Source organism: Cucurbita pepo, chromosome LG19 (assembly GCF_002806865.2).
Source record: "Cucurbita pepo subsp. pepo cultivar mu-cu-16 chromosome LG19, ASM280686v2, whole genome shotgun sequence".
NCBI lineage: Eukaryota > Viridiplantae > Streptophyta > Magnoliopsida > Cucurbitales > Cucurbitaceae > Cucurbita > Cucurbita pepo.
Genome location: NC_036656.1, coordinates 2,912,810 through 2,935,438, shown reverse-complemented (window position 1 = coordinate 2,935,438; position 22,629 = coordinate 2,912,810). Strand labels below are relative to the sequence as shown.

Here is a 22,629-nt window from a genome sequence, read left to right as displayed (position 1 = left end):
CTCAACGATCTTCGTATCGGAGCTCTGTCTTGACAGTACGATATCGGAGTAAAGAGGGAAATGGAGGTTCTGATGACACTACCCACACTGCTCAACTCTAGCGGGCTACCTACAGTTATTGTGGTGTCCTACTATCCTTTCTAGGGTGGAACTTGGTGGCTTAGACTTGGATTCATGCATCTCTAGAATTCTCGTGTCTGGTCTCACAAACCTATCGGGTTTGGAATTCTGGGCTCTGGATCTGCCAGTAATCGTTTCATGGGTCTATATGCACGGTGTTCTAGAGGTCTCCCAATCTAAGATCTCGTCTAGCCTACTTAGTCACAAGCACCCTAATTCACGCTCATAATTCCTTCCTATTCAACAAGAAAGATAACACAAGCTATCATCATGCATAAGAGTTCACATGCAACAGTTCATGCAATATTAACAAACATGCTCAACGGGAAGATAACGTCCATCTTCACCCGGAGCGCAGATTTCACAAGTTTTCCATCCTCCTCATGCATACATACTTTATCAGATTCTCAATCAAAACAGATTTAATTAAACATTTCGTATCTAGCTTTCCTTAATCATTTCATTTTCGCAGTTTCCATACTAATATGCAAGGTCCGGCTAGCTAAGTTAATGGGTGGAAGCATGCATGCTTGTTCCTAGCGATTCCTACAAGTATTGCTCGTGGGAATCCAAATGGCTACTTACATGGTTGACGCGTGCCTTCCCAAGCTCGAATTATATGTCGGAAAAGGTTCCAAAAATTCTGAAATTTTCTTGATAGGTCCTAATTCACATAAAAATAGGATCAGAGTTGAAATCGGGGCAAAAAAACAAGCAAACGGAGGCCAAACGGGTGAGAGAATGGGGTCCCACGCGCCAGCAGGTCCCCACACACACCAGCACGCACGCGGGCAGTGCCGCGTTTCGAACCCCAGCAGCCACGGACCTTCAAATTTTACGAGCGCGACACATGGCGCACAATGTTTGGCGAGAAACGTCGGGTTGGACCGCAGGTTTCCAGACCGGTTTGGCGGGGGTACAGGTCGACCCGACTCAGCGCACTAGTGGAACTCTTCCGTTTGCCGATCAATGCGTGGTGGTCTCTTTCTCTCTCCTGCGTGTGTTTCAAATTTCCGGATGTTAGCGTTTTCGCGTTTTCGATCTATTTTCTTCGGATTTTCTTATCTTTCAATTCGTAATCCATATCAACAAAGTCTCTTTTCGAAAATTGTAGATCTCATATTCTACCTCTACAATATATTTTTTCTTTATTTTTTCGTTAAGCACAAGATGAGTTAAGATCGTCTAAAGATACGAAAAAACTCACATTTTCTGTTTTCGATCGGTTTACCCGAACTCTGACTAAACTACGATTTTCGTCCAGGAACTTCAAGAAGCCTGTGTGAATCTTATTTTAGTTACCTACCTCAAAAACTCCAAATCTAACGCTCAAGAAACTCCTCATATCTAGATAAAATCGAAACAAGAAATTCGGAACCTTACTGTGTCCGTTCTCGAATTTTCTTGCCGGAATGAGTGGATCCATCACCCAAACTCCTTTTCCAACACTGAGAGAAGTATTGGTTCGAAGTTTCTTGCCTTGAATTTGATCTCCAATGGCAGTTTGTCTTCTCTGCTCTTCCTCTCTTCCAAACCCTAACTTCTTCTCCTTTCTCCTTTCTCCTTTCTCCTTTCTCTCTCTCTCTCTTTTTTTTCTTTTCTTTCTTTTTCTTCTTGGAGCCCAAACAACTAGCAAGCAACTACTCCTCTCTCCTCTCTCCTCTCTCCTCTCTCCTCTCTCCTCTCTCTTCTTTCTCTTTATTCTTGGAGCCCAAACATCTAGCAAACAACTAGACCCCCCCTTAGGTAAGAGTAGAGGCATAAGGACCCTTTTACCCCTATGTTGTTATTTTATTTATTTATCTAAAAATTCGGGTATTACAGCGGACTTCGAGTCTAATTGAGTAATCTTTCGGCAAATCGACTTAACTTTGTGGAAGTACTGAGAAATCGTCATGTCACGTTATGAAACTGATAACAACTCGTTCGCTAGAAGTTGTAGCCTCGTATCGTTCTTCTTTGAGAACAACATCATGAACATGTCCCATATTTCTTTAGGTGTCTTGTCATCCCAAATATGCTTCAACATATCTGTTGGATTTCGATAATCAACCAGGGAAATCCCTTCTTCTCGGTGAGAGAAAATCTTCGACAAGAGGTTGTTGGAAGAAAAATAAAATGCATAAAAATAACCGAGAGAGAAAGGCTGAAATTTTGACTGCGCTCAAAATCAGGTTGTTTGATATTCTAAACAGATTTCCTATTTAAATATAAATTATCCTAAAAATATGGCTGGAGAGTGGCCAACTAAATCTGTGCCACTCCCTACAAAATTGCCGTCTAAAACTTTGGGGATCCATTCGACGTGTTTGTCAAATGGTCAAACGGAGATATTCTTCGTGTGAATCTAAATAAGGAAAAATGAAAAACTCAGGTTTTATCTAACAATCTTCTCCTAAAACCTGTGGTATATCTACCTTATTTTGTTTGAAGTCCGATTTACCTTATTTTGTTTGAACTCCGATTTGAGCCCTATGGCTCGGTGTCCCTGATGGCATGTCCTCTAGACTCCACGTCTTGTTCGGCCGCCTCTTCTTCGAGTTGGTGCGCCGCCAGTCCAGGTGGTTCACCTCTTCCTACTAGGTCTTCCATCTTCCGGTACCTGGCCGAGAGGTTGACTGGTTGTTCGGTGTCCCTGGCGGCATGTCCTCCAGACTCCACGTCTTGTTCTGCCGCCTCTTCTTCGAGTTGGCGCGCCGCCAGTCCTAGTGGTTCACCTCTTCCTAATAGGTCTTCCATCTTCCGGTACCTGGCCGAGAGGTTGACTGGTTGCTCTATCTCCAGCTTTAGGATGTAAAGGCGGTTTGTCGTGCACCGAACTTGCGTGAGCAACCGTCGTCGATCATCGTGGATCCTAAGTAGCCCGCGCTTGATGGAAATGTGGCAGCCGGCCTTATCGAGTTGACCCAGGCTCACAATATTAGCCTTGAGTCTCGGGATGAAGTAGACGTCGGTCAGCTTGTGATGATTGCCTCCCTTGCCGACGAACAGGATGGTGTCGTGCCCTTCGATCTCGACGACGGAGCCGTCGCCGAATTTCACCGTCCCTCGAATCCCTGAGTCAAGCTCGGAGAACACAGACTTGGCCCCGGTCATATGGTTTGTTGCCCCGTGTCGAGGACCCATCGCCGGTGCTCTTGCTGCTCACCTCTTTCACTGATTTGAGCGAACATTCGCTCCTCCTTCAGTTGAATTGGCTCCCCAGCCGGTGCCTTTGTTATGCACAATTGGAACTCTTCCTCGGGTTCGACGCTCACCGGAGCAGTTATGCCGCCGTCGATTACCTCTGTGGATTTGAGGAGCTCGTCCTCGGGTTCGATGCTCACCGGAGCAGTTATGCCGTCGTCGATTACCTCTGTAGATTTGAGGAGCTCTTCCTCGGGATTAGAGACGTCAAGTAGGACTGATGCAGTCACCATGAAAAGGGCCGGCTCATCCTCCTCGGATTGAGCCACATGGGCCTTCTCGGCCGTCTCCTTGTTCCTGAGCTTGCACCAGCAATTATTGCTCAGGTGACCTCTCTTCCCACAATACGAGCACTGGATTGGCTCGTCATTAGTCGACTCCTCCTTCTTTTGATCCGCCTCTTTTCTGTGCATGCGCCGGCGAGATTTCCACGACTTCTTACCGCCTTTGCGGCTGGAGTGACCTCTCATCCCACAGTACGAGCACTGGATTGGCCCGTCATCAGTCGACTCCTCCTTCTTTTGATTCGCCTCTTTCCCGTGCATGCGCCGGCGAGATTTCCACGGTTTCTTACCGCCTTTGCGGCTGGAGGGCCCATTGCTCTCGCCGGTGTCGTCACGGAGCTTTAGGCGTGCAAGCCATTCCTCCTCAGCGAGGAGTAGACGACCTTCCTTGTCGACAGCTGAAATGGTATTTTTTTCCGCTGCTCGACGTTACGCAGTCTTCCGGTCACCTCTTCCACCGTTAGGTCGTTCACGTCAAGCAATGTCTCGATTGAAATCGCGACTTGCTCGAGGTGATCGGGGACGATCTGCAGCATCTTCTTCACGATTTCTGTCTCGTGCTGCCACCGAGTATGGTGATGCTGTTGGCGAGTCCCGTGAATCCGCATTGAAAAATNCACCATGAAAAGGGCCGGCTCATCCTCCTCGGATTGAGCCACATGGGCCTTCTCGGCCGTCTCCTTGTTCCTGAGCTTGCACCAGCAATTATTGCTCAGGTGACCTCTCTTCCCACAATACGAGCACTGGATTGGCTCGTCATTAGTCGACTCCTCCTTCTTTTGATCCGCCTCTTTCCTGTGCATGCGCCATCGAGATTTCCACGGCTTCTTACCGCCTTTGCGGCTGGAGGGCCCATTGCTCTCGCCGGTGTCGTCACGGAGCTTTAGGCGTGCAAGCCATTCCTCCTCAGTGAGGAGTAGACGACCCTCCTTGTCGACAGCTGAAATAGTATTTTTCTTCCGCTGCTCGACGTTACGCAGTCTTCCGGTCACCTCTTCCACCGTTAGGTCGTTCACGTCAAGCAATGTCTCGATTGAAATCGCGACTTGCTCGAGGTGATCGGGGACGATCTGCAGCATCTTCTTCACGATTTCTGTCTCGTGCTGCCACCGAGTATGGTGATGCTGTTGGCGAGTCCCGTGAATCCGCATTGAAAAATCATCGACAAATTCGTCGTCCTTAAAGCGGATCTCCGAGAGCTCCTTCTACAGCTGCTCGATGTTGGATTCGAGCACTCGCTGTACACCGACCCGACGGGATCTGATTCCCTCCCAGGCCGATTGCGCGGTGCGCTTCTCTGGGGGCACAGATCGTAATATGGCAGCGAATGCCAGCCGATCCTCNCCGGCGAGATTTCCACGACTTCTTACCGCCTTTGCGGCTGGAGTGACCTCTCTTCCCACAGTACGAGCACTGGATTGGCCCGTCATCAGTCGACTCCTCCTTCTTTTGATTCGCCTCTTTCCCGTGCATGCGCCGGCGAGATTTCCACGGCTTCTTACCGCCTTTGCGGCTGGAGGGCCCATTGCTCTCGCCGGTGTCGTCACGGAGCTTTAGGCGTGCAAGCCATTCCTCCTCAGCGAGGAGTAGACGACCTTCCTTGTCGACAGCTGAAATGGTATTTTTNTTGATAATCAGCCAGGGAAATCCCTTCTTCTCGGTAAGAGGAAATCTTCGACAAGATATCCTAAAAATGGCTGGAGAGTGGCGAACTAAATCGGTGCCACTCCCTACAAAATTGCCTTCTAAAACTTTGGGGATCCATTCGACGTGTTTGTCAAAGGGTCAAATGGAGGTATTCTGAAATCGTGTGAATCTAAACAAGGAAAAATGAAAAACTCAGGTTTTATCTAACAATATCTTCTCCGATTGTGGTCTTTAAAGCAAACATTGTTTTGCCTGCTTTGACTCTCCATTTGCACAAGCGCTGTTAGAATCCTCTTCTAGCGCCGTAGTTTCACTCCTGCCCACAATCTCCCAAAGGTAGTGATGTCTTTATAAGTAGGACGTCATGCATGTTGCCCACTTATTGTAATTGTTGCTATTGAGTTTCTTAATTCTTCCAACAATTTGGAAATCGCCCATCTTGTTGGTAAGACCTAAGTAATACCAAACAAGCCTTTTCGACACAAAAATTGCAGAGTCATTGATTACTCACAACACAAAAAAATTCACTCACTAATAATCTCAAGAAATTGATTATGATGTGGAGATCATACAGAGCTGCAACCCTAGAGCATACTAAAAATTCCAAGAGATCAGACACCCTACATCAACCTCACTCTGATATTGAATACAAATCTTTGTGGGAAACACTCGCACACTCTATTAAGACCAATCGAGAAGTTATTACAAGACACTCCTTAATCTTTGTATTTCTTGAGATGATAACTTAGGTAGGGTGGATGAATATTTACGGTAGAGGCTAGACAATTTATTCTTAGAATTTCTCAATATTTTTCCTAAAATAATTAGATATCTTTATTCCTAACCTATTTAAATCATTTTACTAAATTTATTTCTAAAATTTCTAAATTTCTAAATTATTTTCCTGACATAATGACTTGTTGGACTTATCATTTTCCTAAATTTATTCCTAAAATTCTAAGTCATTTTACTCACATAAATATATAACTGGACTTGTGCACTCTCACACGATCAAAATCAATATAAAGAAATAGAACAGAGAATAACATATTATAGGTTAAACCCTCAACTTGCCTAAGGACTTGTAGACTCTCACACAGTCAAAATCAACGTAAAGAAATATAACACAAAATAACATATCTGGAGAGTAACACATTATGAACGATACAATTCAAAGGAATAGAAGTGAAAGCCATTTTCAATTTAAGATGATAAACAAAGCACACTAATTAGATGAAGAATTAGAAACCAGTGGAACCAAAAATAAAGTCGGTAACAGCGCCTACTGTTAAATTTTCAACCAAAGAAGAAATCATTGTAGCCCCAAACGTCGATCCCCAGAGAGACGGCGACGGTGACGATGTCTGTCCCCCATAAATTGGCCTCGGACACGGATTGTTGTGTGGGAATTGAACAGATCCGTAAGAATTAGGTTCATTCGGAAATCTCCAATGGGAAGAATGGCCTGGATTGTTGTGTGGGAATTGAACAGATCCGTAAGAATTAGGATCATTCGAAAATCTCCAATGGGAAGAATTGTTGAAGCTAATAATAGAGTTTGAATGAGTTGTTGAAGCTAATAATAGAGTTTGAATGAGTTACTGCCGAAGAGAAGGAGGAGGTGAATTCAATTTCATCCACACAAATCTCAACCAACTCCGGGAATCTCCCTATAAAAGGACCTCCCTCCCCATCATTCAAATCACTTCTCCTCTCAATCTCACTTCAGTTTTCTGTTGTCACCAACAACTGGTATCAGAGCAATCTTGCAGCAGCAAAAAAAATGGCAGCAGAAAAACAAGTTGAGAGCTACGTTCAGCCCGCCATCCCGAGGTTCGATGGTCACTATGATCATTGGGCGATGTTGATGGAAAATTTTCTCAGATCAAAGGAGTTCTTTGATATGGTGGAGACGGGTTATGAAGAGCCAAATGAAGGCGAGGTACTCTCAGCTGGTCAACAGCAACTGTTGGCAGCATCGAAGCTGAAGGACCTGAAGGTCAAGAACTATTTATTTCAGTCCATTGATAGGACTATCTTGGAAACAATGCTTCAGAAGAAGACATCCAAGGAAATTTGGGATTCTATGAGGAGGAAGTATCAAGGCTCAACGAGAGTAAAACGTGCTCAACTACAAGCCGTCAGAAGAGACTTTGAAATTCTCCAAATGCAAAAGGGAGAAACGGTGAATGATTATATTGGCAAGGTTATAAGTCTTGCAAGTAAAATGAGGATGCATGGTGGTTCAATCACGGAGGTTGCGGTCGTAGAAAAGATTTTGCGATCACTAACTCCAAAGTTCGATTACATTGTATGTTCTATCGAAGAAGCAAACAATGTCGAAGAGATGCAAATAGATGAACTCCAAAGCTCCCTGTTAGTACATGAGCAGAGGCTCAATCGTACAAGTGCAATAGAGGAGATGACAGCCTTAAAAATATCCACACCAGGTGAATCTTCAAGCCCTAGAGGTAGAGGGCAAAGAAGAGGCAGAGGTCGTGGGAGAGGCAGTCGAGAAAGAAGTGGAGATGTTGGCAGGTCAGTAGACCTAGCCAGAAATGATTATGAAAACAAAGGCAAGAGACACTTTGACAAGTCCAAGGTGGAATGCTACAGATGTGGACGCCTTGGACATTACAAAAATGAATGCTATACCAGGCTTCAAAAGGAGAAAAGAGATCAATCCAATTTTGTGGAGAGAAGAGAAGAAGAAACATTATTAATGTCATTCCATGCTATGAAGGTTGCAGATCAAGGTGTATGGGTCGTAGACTCTGGATGCAGCAATCATATGACAGGTTGTAAGGAATTCTTCTCAACTCTAGATGAAAATTTTCATACTACGGTTTCTCTCGGCAACAATTCAACTCTCCAAGTGATGGGGAAAGGAACCGTAGATATCAAGACTAGAAATGGCTTTGTAGAGTCTATTTCTAATGTATTCTACATCCCTGATCTGAAAGCCAACTTACTTAGTATCGGTCAATTACAAGAAAAGGGGTATGTGATCACATTCCAAAATGATGAATGTGAAATTTATGACTCCAAAAGAGGATCGATTGCTAAGATGAAGATGACCACCAACCGTCTATATCCGTTGACGTTAAATATCGTTGCCAAAAGTTTGATGGTGAAGAAAGAAGATACCACCTGGCTTTGGCATTTTAGGTATGGTCATCTACACTTCAAAGGATTAAAGACGTTGTCCTCAAAGAAGATGGTAACTGGGTTGCCAGATATTACTCCACCGGCGGAAATTTGCGAGAGCTGTGTAGTAGCAAAACATGAAAGAAACTCTTTTCCATCTGGAAAATCAAGAAGAGCTCAAGCAATTTTGGAGTTGATTCATTCGGACATATGTGGTCCCATCTCTCCAGCATCAAATGGTAACAAGAAATATTTCATGACCCTCATCGATGATTTTAGTCGAAAAACATGGACTTATTTCTTGCACGCCAAATCAGAAGCCTTTGATTGCTTCAAAAAAATTTGTGCTACTATGAAGACGGAAACTGGAAGAAGAGTCAAGGCTTTAAGAACTGACAGAGGTGGAGAATTCTGCTCGAACGAGTTTATTCAATTTTGTGAAGAGAAGGGCATACGGAGGCAGTTAACAACAGCATATACACCACAACAAAATGGTGTGGCCGAAAGGAAAAACAGGACCATTCTCAACATGGTTCGAAGTTTACTAAATAAAGGAGAAGTCCCGAAGGAATTCTGGCCAGAAGCTGTCGTGTGGTCCGTTCACATTCTCAACCGGAGTCCTACCTTTTCTGTTAGAGATATGACTCCACAAGAAGCATGGAGCGGAAGAAAACCTGCAGTAGACCACTTTAGAATCTTTGGGTGCATAGCATATGCACACGTTCCTGATGAGAAAAGGAAGAAACTTGAAGACAAGAGTTTGAAGTGTGTGTTCCTTGGAGTAAGCGAGACCTCTAAGGCGTACAAGCTCTATGATCCTTTGACAAAGAAGGTGGTGGTAAGTCGTGATGTAGTCTTTGATGAAAAGAAGACTTGGACATGGGAAGAAAAGATCACTGTAAATCAGCAGATTCCTGTAGATCTTGAAGAAGAACAAACTGAAGCCCCTATTCAGCCTCACTATGAGCATGGAGAGAGCTCATCACAAGCTCAACAAGAAGAACCAGTAGAAGAAGATCATGATCATAATCAAAGACATCCAAGAACAAGAAAGAGACCAAACTGGATGATTGATTATGAGATGGACTATGAATCAAGTGATAGTGGTTATTTTGCATTCTTTATGGATAGTGATCCAATTGTCTATGAAGAAGCAGTAAAGGAGAAGAAATGGAAGGAAGCTATGGACAGTGAAATCAAATCCATAGAGAAGAACAAGACTTGGGAGCTCACTGATCTTCCTAGAGGGCAGAAAACAATCGGAGTAAAATGGGTTTTCAAAACCAAGTTGAATGAAAACGGTGAGGTGGATAAGTACAAGGCGCGACTTGTTGCAAAAGGATACAAGCAAAAGTATGGAATTGATTATAAGGAGGTATTTGCACCAGTGGCACGTCAAGACACTATCAGGCTCATAATTTCTATTGCAGCACAGAAATCTTGGCCTATATATCAACTTGATGTGAAATCGGCCTTCTTACATGGAGAGCTTCAAGAAGAAGTATATGTGGAGCAACCAGAAGGTTTTGTTCAAAAAGGCAAAGAGGAACAAGTATACAAGTTGAAGAAAGCTTTGTACGGTTTGAAGCAAGCTCCAAGGGCATGGTATAGTCGCATTGATTCTCATTTTGAAAAGATGGGATTCACTAAATGCCCGTATGAACATACGTTGTATGTGAAAACTGAAAAGGGAGGTAACATTATCATTATTTGCTTATACGTTGATGATTTAATATTTACTGGCAATAATGAAGAAATGTTTGAATTTTTTAAGAAGAGCATGATGAAGGAATTTGAAATGACGGATCTTGGCTTGATGAGATATTTTCTTGGAGTAGAAGTTACTCAAACTCCCGCAGGTAACTTTATCTGTCAGAAGAAGTATGCTCAAGAATTACTTGAAAGGTTTAAATTGGATGAGCGCACATTTGGAACTCCATCAGAATTGGGTTTAAAGTTGCACAAGGATATTGACGGGCGAGAGGTTGATAATAGGTACTTCAAACAAATTGTGGGAAGTTTGATGTACCTAACTTCAACCAGACCAGACATCATGTATGCGGTTAGTATGATAAGTCGTTACATGGAGCATCCAACGGAAAAACATCTCAATGCAGCAAGAAGGATACTTCGTTATGTGAGAGGAACCTTTGATTTGGGGGTATTCTACAAGAAAGGAGATGATTCGAAGATGGTTGGCTATACAGATAGTGACTATGCAGGTGATATAGACGATCGTAAAAGTACTTCAGGAAGTATTTTCATGATGAGTTCAGGAGCTATTTGCTGGTCTTCAAAGAAGCAACCTATTGTAACACTCTCAACTACAGAAGCAGAATTTGTGGCAGCAGCAGCATGCTCGTGCCAAGCAATTTGGTTAAGAAAAATGCTTGAAATTCTTAATCATAAGCAACCAGGTACGACGGTTATATATTGTGATAATATGTCAACTATTAAGTTGTCTAAAAATCCTGTGTTGCATGGAAGGAGCAAGCACATCGATGTTCGATTTCATTTCTTGCGTGATTTGTGTAAAGAAGGCATTATTGAACTCAACTTTTGCCGAAGTGATGAACAAATCGCAGATCTATTCACAAAGCCCTTGAAACAACCATTGTTCGAGAAGCTTAGAAGAAAAATGGGAATGTGCAGAATCCAAGATGTATATCAAGATGACGAAGTGAAGTCCTAAACTGAGTTCCGCAGAATTCAGTTTAAGGGAGGGTGTTGAAGCTAATAATAGAGTTTGAATGAGTTGTTGAAGCTAATAATAGAGTTTGAATGAGTTGAATGAGTTACTGCCGAAGAGAAGGAGGAGGTGAATTCAATTTCATCCACACAAATCTCAACCAACTCCGGGAATCTCCCTATAAAAGGACCTCCCTCCCCATCATTCAAATCACTCCTCCTCTCAATCTCACTTCAGTTTTCTGTTGTCACCAACAAGAATGCCCTCCACCTCCTCCTCCTGCATAACCATAACCGCCAAACCCCGACGGCCCGTGCGCATATGGTATTGAGCGAGAATCCGACCGCGGGACAGCCGGGTTCTCACTTGGGCGCGGACCATACGGCTTGAGGATGCATTGGGGATGGATATTGACTCGACAAACATTGCAGCTGTAGACCCAGAGAGAAGAACAATCCGATTCACAAACAGAACAACGGCCAGAGGAGAGCTTGTGGAGCCTGAGCTTATGGCATTTGTCGATGACATGGTGGAGCTGCTCGGGGAGTTGGGTGCAAAGTGGGTGCACATCGAAGTCACAGCTATCGCATCGGTAGAACAAGCCCTCGATGCGTTCACGACAAATGTCACAGCTCCGATGGTCCATACGGGGCAAGAGAGCTAGGGAGTGAATGTGGAGGAAGGAGGATAATTGAGGTGGGCAATCGAGGCAGTAGATGTGGACGTCAACGGAGCAGATATGACATCGGAATCGGTTACCAATGCCGGAGGTCTTGCAGCCCTAACAAGTGTAAACATGATCGTCGGAATAATTGTTTAGAGAGTGGTTTGGATGGACATGGGAGCCAATCTTTGTGAGCCCGGGCGCCATGATTATCTGGTTAGAGAGCTCCTGGATGGGCAGGTTTATAGCCAGAAGGAAAGAGCCGTGTGGACTTAGGGAAGACCAAGACTCCAGGTCTTCGCTCTCCCTTTCTTCCCTTCATTTATTGCCACCCTCATTAAATTCAACCTAACAGGCTGATATACGGGAGAGCATGTTCAATTATAACATACCAATACAAATAATAACTCATTACAAAATGATTTAAGGGTATCATATACCATGAGTGGTATAAAGTTCCATCACGCTACGAGATGAAATTGAATCCTTCTCATATAGGGTAAGTACGTGAGTAATTCCAAATGCTCCAATATAAAATTGTACGTGAGTAATTCCAAAGTTCCATGAAGTTTCTATGATTAAGCAATTAAAAAAGAAGATATATCTTGTTAGTATAGATAGTAACTTTCATTTTGTTTAAGTCATTCTTAGTTATATATTATATCCTCTGAATCACTCTTATACGGATGTGCTCTCGGTTCATTCATGTACTCTTTCTTTACTTGTGTGTCACATGTATATTAGCTTCTACCTTAGTTTGTCCCCGAATCACATCTTATTGAGAGAGGTACAGCTCTGATACCAAATGAGTATATAAGTGAGGGACATCTCTCCATTGGTATGAGGTCTTTTGAGGAAATCAAAAGTAAAACCACGAGAATCTATACTCAAAATGGACAATATCATACAATGTGGAGGGTCGTTGCTCATAACATGGTATGAGAGTCATGCTTTTATCTTAACTTAATCATGTCAATAAAATCCTCAAGTGTCGAACAAATAAGTCGTGAACCTCGAAAATATAGTCATAGTGACTCAAATGTCGAACAAATGATGTAATTTGTTTGAGGGTTCTAGGAACGGAATCGTAGGGGAGGCTCTATATGGTGTACTTTGGGGAGGATTGTTGGAGAACGTTCGAGTCCTACACCGACTAATTAAGGAGAAGATCATAAATATATATATAAGTGAAAAATACTATCTTTACGAATACCTTAATCTACAATAAATGATCGAGTTCAATTAACACGTTGTACAAATGAACAAATTAAACTTTTGAGAAATAAAAGAATTATGATCTTGTTTCTGTGAACCAAATCCTTCCTTGCCGTGGTCAATAGCCAGATGAGCCTCCACCACCACCGCCACCTCCAGAATCACACCCTCCTCCTCCTCCTCCCCCACCTCCGCCACCGCCACCACCACCACCACCTCCAAAGTCACATCCTCCACCTCCAAAGTCATATCCTCCTCCCCCACCAAAGTCATAGCCGCCACCTCCAGCGTCACTGCCCCATCCATTGTTGTTGTCGTGGTTAAATCCGCCGCTACCACCGTCATCAATATCTATATTGACTTGGTTCCCATCATAAGCACCAACGCCACCGCCGCTAACTTTGCCATTAGAAACTCTGCTCCGACAAATAATACTCAACACACATATAGTAATCCAGAGGGAAACGAAGACAACGGGTAGGATGATGAATACTGCTGTTGGAACCATCTTGCCTCTCAATTCGATATCTCTTGCATCAATAAACTGTTATTGTGGGTTGTGATTTATAGGAACCAAAATCATGGCAAATGTTTGACCTGTTAAACACAAGTCAAACGCTTTGAACTTTCAAAAACTTCTACCGTTTGCCCACCACCTTTGACTATCTTAATCAACATTCATCTAATTGGGTGTTTTACTTGGTCTCTCCATAATCAGCTTAGACCGATTCCAAGATGGCATAATGGAATGGGATTACCATGTTGATCGAATATCTTAAGGCAATAATATTTGTTTGAGATTCGAGTCACTCCACTCTACTAGCAATTTCTAGCTTGAATGATTCTAAATATACAATCTAAACTACATAAAATTGAAAAAGAGAAGTAAGAACACTGTATCCAAGGCAAGAACACTTGTTTGAGATTTGAATTACTCTACGAGCAAAATTAATCGTGTCAAGTTTCAATGATTCTACATGTAACTTTAACCTACACAAATTTAGTTATCGGCTAAAAGGGAGCACAAATGCTCATTTTAATACGTTTTTCAAGTTTACTTTACGAAGACAACATTAACCACTCTGTATACTTTAAGCTTTTATGTAGCCTCACAATTAAAACCATTAACCTTGCTTAAAAGCATTCCAAGAGTTGTAATTTTCATATTTTACGATCATAATTAATCACCATGTATACTTTTGGGTCATAATTAGCGTAAATAAATCTTAAAATATATTAAAAAAACTATCGTAACTCTAAATTATCATCTATCATAAATTTGTAACTATCTAATAAGGAATGAAGTAGCATTTGAATGAATATCAAATTTATGCTACAACGAATATCAAATTGTCACCAAAAGGATGATCCTCCGCCCCCTCCAAAATCATAACCCCCTCCACCACCTCCATAATCAGAAACACCTCCACCTCCGCCGTGATCATAACTTGCTCCGCCACCACCTCCGCCGTGATCATAATTGGCTCCACCACCACCTCCGCCGTGAGAACTCACTCCACCTCCAAAATTAGAATGCCCACCATCCATGTGAAAACTCCCACCACCTCCATGATCAGAAACAGTCCCACCTCCACCACCACATTCGTCGAAAGAGCTCGCTACACCACCATCTCCACCACCTGCCTCGTGAAAACTCGCTCCGTTGCCATCTCCATTTCCACACCTAACTCCATCACCTCGACCGACATCACAGCCTCGACCACCAACTTCAGAATCCCCACCACCTCCACCGACATCACAACCTCCTCGGCCGTTGCCATTGCCGTTGCCTGAATCTCCTACACTACTAAAAGTCCAATCCCAACCCCAACCTCCATAACCACCGTTAAACATGGGTGTTGTACCCACATAGCTCCCATCATCCACAACTATTCCAAGTCTATTGCCACCTTCAACACAACTTCCACTTTTTCTCCCCCTGCTACCATTCCCCTTAGAAACTCTCCTCCGGCAAAGCAAACACGACAGCAACATGACAAAACAAATGATAAAGGTCCCGACAATGGGCAAGACAATGTATGCTGTTCGAACCATATTTCAAAGTATTGAAGCTCTCTTACTTTTGGTGTGTTATATAGCCAAAAAGAAGACGTGGGGGAATGGCTGAGCTCAAATAGTTCAGTGTTTGAAAATGTTTGGTGTTCTTTTGTACACAATCTTTGACCTTCTGTTTCAATTCTCACAATTTTGTTCTTTTTGGTGGAAAAGACAATAGGGTTTGTGCAATGGTTTTAGACACACATTTGATTGGTTCAGTTGACTTTATTTCTGTTTAGTTGAACGTAGCTTCCATATTGTGAGAAAATGGAGATCCCAATCATGGGTTGACGAGAAAGAAAATTAAGGTTGACCAATTTGGTAAACAAACGAGTTAAAAAAATAATATATATATATATATATATATATATATATATATATTTTTCATCCTGATATTTAACCTATACTATTCTGATATTTAACCTATACTATTGACTAAGAGATTAGAGATTTAAATTTTATAGTTCGGTCCAACTAACAAAAAAAATAATAATAAGTCAAGTTTGACCCTAAATTTAAATCTGAGACAACATGTGAAAAATAAGAAATGATAGAAAGGTATGAGACACGGAAGATTAGCACCGAGACTCTACGAACACAGAAGGTAAGTTGAAAATACACGTTTATAGTGTCTAGAGACTATTTAAGAGATAGATGTATTTTTTTTTAGAGATTTTGTGACAATTTTAGTTTGTGTGTTCTTAATATTTAAGTAGTTGAATTTTGATAGAGATATAAACAATATCGTTATTGCTTAAAGGATATAACTTGCCAACAAGCTACCAATAGAATTTGTTTCATTTATTAATGAACTAAGAATAGGAATAGATATGAATGAACTATTTTTCTATTGAAATAGAGTCGTTACCATATGTACGACATGATCATAAAGTGCGGAATACTTCATTTTAAATAGTGCATAAACGATGTCATAGACTTACATGTTAATAAAAAAAAAGCTTTAAATCAATCCAAAACATATAACTAAAAACTAGAAAATAAAATTGAGAAGACAAAAGACAATGCCCCGAACTAGCTTTAAGGGTGCTGAGATAAAATAAATTGCAACTACCGTAACACAAGTTTTATGGTCTTCAACTCGACACCTCTGTTATCAGTATAATGGTGTCTTACCTTTATTTGAAATATAAGAATAATACAAAACTTGAGTATTTTAAGAAATACTCAGTAAGTGAGCCCACTATTGAGGTTGGGAATGCAATCACATGCAATATGGAGGACCTATCTTTTAGAACATCAATTCATTTCATTCTCTTAGGTAACTTTCCATGGATGAGTTTGATGTATAGTACTTCTTTACATACCACCTATACGTGCGAGCGTGGGCCCCCCAGGCCTGTTGGTTAGGCTAGCACTCGTTGGGCTGTTGCCGGACACCCAATGGGAATTTCGATCGTCGTAGCATCATGGTAAACATGATAATCATTTTAGTCTCGTGGTGTCGCTTCTGTATTCATCATAAAGGGGAATTATCCCGAAACACATGAACATACAATTATGTATGATATCTCTATGCTTTCCATCAATTGTAATATACAATGCAAGACAACCCCCATTTTTTCATCACATATTAAACTCTATAATTATGCATACATAACTCTTATAAAATTATTTCTTTCAAATCATGGCATGTGCATCATAGATTTTCTTATTTTAAACACATCATGACATGTCATAGCGGTTGTAAACACACCAACTAAAGCTTTAAAATCAATTGCATTCACAAATAGATCAACTTGGTTGGCTTTTAGAGTCTTCCAATAACAACTTTAGAAAGCATAAAATTAGTAACTCTAAAAATAGAAAAAAATAACCGCCCTCCAACTAATTTAGTGGTTCTAACCTTCATAGACGTGGACATCACGGTAGAGAAAAGGTCTAGTATGACCTGTGTACCCTAGAAGAAAAGGTCTAGTATGACCATCTTTAACAATTTCTCCCCTAGATTGATTGCAGGGATGCTTTCGGTTTACTCATGGTACTATACACATACCCATTGACTCATGTAGTTTTATGAATGCGTCGAGCTTCAGCGGTTTTGTCATAATATCTGCAACTTGTTCTTGTGTGACACAATGTTTCAGCTCAATAACTCATCTCTGGTCAAATCACACAAGAAATGAAATTTCATATCAATGTGTTTGCTACGTCCATGCATGATTGGATTTTAGGATAGCTTAATAGTGGAACTGTTATCACATAACATAGTGATACACTTGTCTTGAACATGACAAGTTTTTCCAAAACTCTCCTCATCCACACCCCTTGACAGCACAAGACGTGACTGCCACAAATTCTGTTTTAGTGTAACTACAGGTTGTTTTTCAGAGGACCAAGACATCGCTCCATCACTGAGTAAGAATACATAGCTAGAAGTGCTTTTCCTGTCATCTATATTTCCTGAATAATCACTGTCAATATATGCTATCAACTCTCCATTACCCCTTTTTCGATAAAGGATTCCCAAATCTACAGTACCTTTTAAGTATCTCAACACTATTTTTGCAGCTTGCAAATGCAACTCGGTTGGACTTGCCATAAATCTGCTCATTAGAGACACTATATACATTAAATTCGGCCTTGTTGTAGTTAGATACATAAGGCTTCCAATCAATTGTTTATACATGGTAGCATTGATCTTAGCTTCTTATTCATCCTTTGTTAGTCTAACCCCAAGAACAGTAGGGTTTTTCGCACTATTACTTTTTTCCATCCTAAACTTCTCCAAAACTTCTTTTGCATACTTTCTCTTACTAATATAAATGCCTTCAAGATTTTGTAAAATCTCTACACCGAGAAAATATTTCATTTTTCCCAAATCAGTCATTTCAAATTCAAGTTTCATAGAATTCTGGAAGTTAACAAACATGCTCTTATCATTACTGGTAAAAATTTGATCATCCACATATAGACTAACAATCAAAATTTTACCTCCATCTCCTGTTGTATGAATAAAGTATAGTCATAGTTGCACCTCTCAAATCCTTCTTTGACAAAATGTGCTTCAATTCGACTGTACCATGCACGTGGAGCTTGTTTAAGGCCATATAATCCCCTCTTCAATTTGTATACCTTGTATTCTTGACCTTTTTTCTCATAATTTTGTGGTTGCTCAACAAAGACGGCTTCTTTTAATTCTCCATATAAGAAAGCACTTTTCACGTCAAGCTAATACACGTTCCAACTATTCCGAGCTGCTAAAGCAATTATCATTCGAATAGTATCCCACCTAGCCACAGCTGCAAACATCTCGGTATAATCTATACCATGTTGTTGTGCATAACCTTTTGCTACCAACCTAGCCTTATACTTGTCAACTTCGCCATTTTTGTTGAATTTGGTTTTGAAAACCCACTTTACTCCAATCTTCTTCATTCCTTTAGGCAAATCTGTCAACTCCCAAGTCTCATTTCGTTCGATGGCTTCTATCTCTAAGTCTATTGCAGCTCTTCATTTTGAACTTTAAATAGCTTCTTCAAAGGTAGTTGGATCTGTAGTTGAGGTTAATAGAACTAAATTGTTGTGCTCAGCTTCTTCAGAAATTCTCCCCCACTCACATAATCTTCCATCCATAATGGTGCTCTTCTGTTCCTCACTTCGGGAGTGCTTTCTTCAGATGTTGAGGAATTTGATTCAGATGACTCACTGGAAGATATACTAACCTCCCCTTCTTCTTCTGCTATCGTCTCCTCTTCAGATTCTTCCTCACTTTGGTCATGTTCGCTTCCTTCTATATTACTATCTTCCCATTCGAGGGTATCAAGTCTAGCTTCTTCATTAGTTTTCCCCCAATTCCAGCATTTGTTTTCTTCCAAAATCACATCTCTACTAACAACTATCTTCTTGGACACTGGATCATAGAGTCTATATGCTTTAGACTCTTCACTCATCCCTAGAAGCACACACTGAAAACTTTTATCATCTAACTTCTTTCTCTTATCGTCTGATATATGAACATGCCCAATGCATCCAAAAACTCGAAAATAATCAACATTAGGTTTTACGCCACTCCAAGCCTCCTCAGGAGTCATATCTTTCACTATCACTGTAGGACTTCTCTTGAGCTCGTGCATTGTCCAGTTTACTACTTCTAGCCAAAAATTCTTTGGAACTTGCTTGTCTGATAATATACTTCTAACCATGTTCATAATTGTTCTGTTCTTGCGCTCAGCCACACCATTTTGTTGGGGAGTGTAGGCTGCAGTAAGTGTCTACTGATCCCATTAATTTTGCAAAAATTGTTGAACTCATGAGAGGTGAACTCTCTACTCCTTTCTGTGCGTAGACAATGAATAAAATCTCCAGTCTCTTTCTCAACAAGATTTTTGAAATTCTTGAAGATTGTAAATGCTTCAGACTTTTCGGCAAGAAAATATATCCACACCTTGCCGCTGTAATCATCAATAAAACTTATAAAATACCTCTTCTTACTGTTGGAAAGAGGTTTGATGGGTCCACAAATGTCTGCATGTACCAGTTGCTCTCCATAAACTTCTCTTTGGAAATGCATCCCTATGTTGCTTTCCCACCTACAATCAGTGCATATTTTAGACGATGCTTTCAATTGGGGTAACCCTCTCACCATTTGCTTATGTTGCAATGTTTTCAAACCTTTGAAGTCTAGGTGCTCATATCTGCGGTGTCAAAGATGAGTGTTGTCTTCTATAATTGTTTGGAAGCAAGTGGTGGTTTGTGGCATGATTCTTGCAAGTAATATGAACATTCTATTTGCCGACATTGTTGTTTGCATAATAAGCCCCTTCTTGGGATGATAGATTTTGCATTCTCCATGTTGTATCAAAATAGATACACCTCTTTCTTGCAGTTGTCCAAAACTTAGGACAGTGTTTTACAACTCAGGTATATAGAAAACATCAGTGATTACCTGAGTGACTCTAGCAACTTGCAATCTAATGTTATCTTTTCCCAACACCGCCATCTTGAAATTATTTTCAAACTTCACAGATTGTCGGAATTTCTCGTCAATATCTGAGAACCATTCCTTGTTTGCACACATATGATTGCTACACTCCGAATCAAGGAACCAAACATCTTCCCTCCTTGATTGATTGAGCTCCACATATGACATCAACAAGATTTCTTTTTCATTCTCAAGCTCGGCGTAATTTGCTTCCTTTTCACATTGAGGACACTCATATCTAAAGTGTCCTAACTAATGACACTTATAACATTCAATGGTAGTTTTGTTGAATGGATGTCTACCTCTTCCTCTTCCTCTACCTCTTCCTCGAAAAACTTCACGAGCTCGATCAACTCCTCTTCCACCGAATTTGGTATCATATGTCACCTTTAGTGCTTGTTCATCACTTACACGTCCATTCAGTCTTTGCTCATGTACCAGTAATCTGCTTTGCAATTCATCGATTGTTAAAGTGTCTAAGTTATTTGACTTTTCAATCGAACATATAACATAGTCAAATCTTGAGGTCATTGATCTCAATATATTTTTCAATAATCACCACTTGTTTCATATGTTCGCCATGAATTTTCATCTTGTTTGCAATAGTGAGAGTTCGAGCAAAATATGGTTCAACACTCTCACCTTCTTTCATCTGTAGGACTTCAAACTCTTTCCTAAGAGCTTGGAGTTGAGCAATTTTGACTCTTGTGGAACCTTGGTACTTCTGCTTCATAGAGTCCCAAATTTGTTTTGCAGTATCTCTATTAAGGATCGTTTCCATAATAGTTCGATCAATGGCTTGGAACAAATAATTCTTGACCTCCAAGTCTTTCAGCTTCTGGTCTGCAATTGTTTTTTGTTGTGCTTCGGTAATCTCTACTCCTTCTGCTGCAGCAGGGATTCCGGTCTCCACCAAAGACCAATATTCCTTTGAATGAAAATTTTTTTTCAAAAGCATAGACCAATGATCATAATGCCCATCAAACTTAGGAAGTGCCGGTTGAACGAAATTCATTTCAGCTGCCATATTCTGAATCTCGTTCAGCTTAATCTTTAAAGAAAAAACTGCAGTTTCTTCTTCTCACCATCAGGCCTAGTTTCTTCTTCTCACCATCAGGCCTTGCGATGTGGCTCTGATACCAAAGGTTGTAAACACACAAACTAAAACTTTGAGGCCTTGCGATGTGGCTCTGATACCAAAGGTTGTAAACACACAAACTAAAACTTTGAAATCAATTGCGTTGACAAATAGATCAACTTGGTTGGCTTTTATAGTCTTACCGACTAACAAAGTTAGAAAGCATAAAATTAGCCCACTCTAAAAATAGAAAAAAACAGCAGCCCACTAATTAATTGAGTGGTTCTACCATTACTAGACAAGTGGACATCAACGTAGAGAAAAAGTATGACCATCTTTAACAATAGCATATCAAAGTCTAACATAGCATATCATAGTACATTTGACACATGCACGACCACTAGACACGTGTCATCATACATAAAGAAATTCTTTCATCCAAACCGATAGTAGAGCCACATACTTGATTGGCCTGAGCCGAAGTTACTCTATAATCCTAAAGTTGACTTGAGGCACTCCTTATCGTTCACTCTAACCTATATCTCCCCTCGGGATCGTATCAAGACATGACACAAACATACCTAGTTAAGAGTGTCCCTTAATTCAAATTTATAGCTCAAAATAACTTGGTTTGAGCAAATGAGGGTTACACTGGCCTTAAACACCTCCAATGAGATCAAAATAGCTCCGGAAGGGTAAAAAACGTAAGAAACGGTACCAAATATGATGGTGTTAATATAACACATGCGGAAGCAATTTGGATCTTAGGCACTTTTAGAACATCAATTATTGTAAATGACTAGCATGTTCATAAGTATTAAAACTTAATGAGTTTAAATACTAACCTTTTGTAGTTCAAACTCCTTTTGCCTCACGAACCGATTTCGAACCACCACTAGTGTCTTCTCCACTATTCTCCGGCCTTAGAACGGGATTGTGGAATCCGGTGAGTGACTAAACTTGGGAGGGATTTTGTATACGTGAAAGAGAGTGCTTGTGAGAGGTTTTTCATCAAGATGAAGAATCCCTTCCAAGTATCATGATCACTCTATTTAAAGAGTCAAGTTTGCATGTTCATGCAAACTTGAGATCACCAAATCTTGACACTTAAAATTCCACTCAAATGTTTGGGATTATGTGGCAAGCATGCATGTTTGAGTTAACCAAATTTTGACACTCAAAATTCCACTCAAACTTGTGGGGTTTATTTGGCAAACATGCAAGTTTGGTTAAACCAAATTTTGACACCTCAAAATTCCACTAACATGATTTTTCCATTAGATGAAAGTCAACATTTTGACTTTCTTCATTTTAATTAGATGAAAGTCAACATTTTGACTTTCTTCATTTTAATTCAACAATTAATTTGAATAATGAATTTCAAATTAAAGTAACATTAAATAATTAATTAAACTATTTAATTAATATTTAATATTAATTCAAATGCCAATCCCAGTCAATTCCGACACATAATTGATTAAGATATTTAAATCTTATTTAAATATCTCAGATTCTCTCTTTTCGTTTATTTCGTAAATAAAATAAAATTGCGGTTAAATATATCGTATATATGTAACGCATATTCCCTAATTTGAATTC

The 22,629-nt window shown here is 40.6% G+C and overlaps 1 protein-coding gene across 1 annotated transcript; it reads right to left on the bottom strand.

The window, feature by feature from the left end:
- Positions 1-14,305: 14,305 nt before the first annotated feature.
- LOC111781638 (glycine-rich protein 5-like) lies at positions 14,306-14,947 on the bottom strand. Its single transcript, XM_023662329.1, has one exon. It carries the CDS (start codon positions 14,945-14,947, stop codon positions 14,306-14,308), a length of 642 nt encoding a protein of 213 aa, XP_023518097.1.
- Between the last annotated feature and the right edge of the window lie 7,682 nt (positions 14,948-22,629).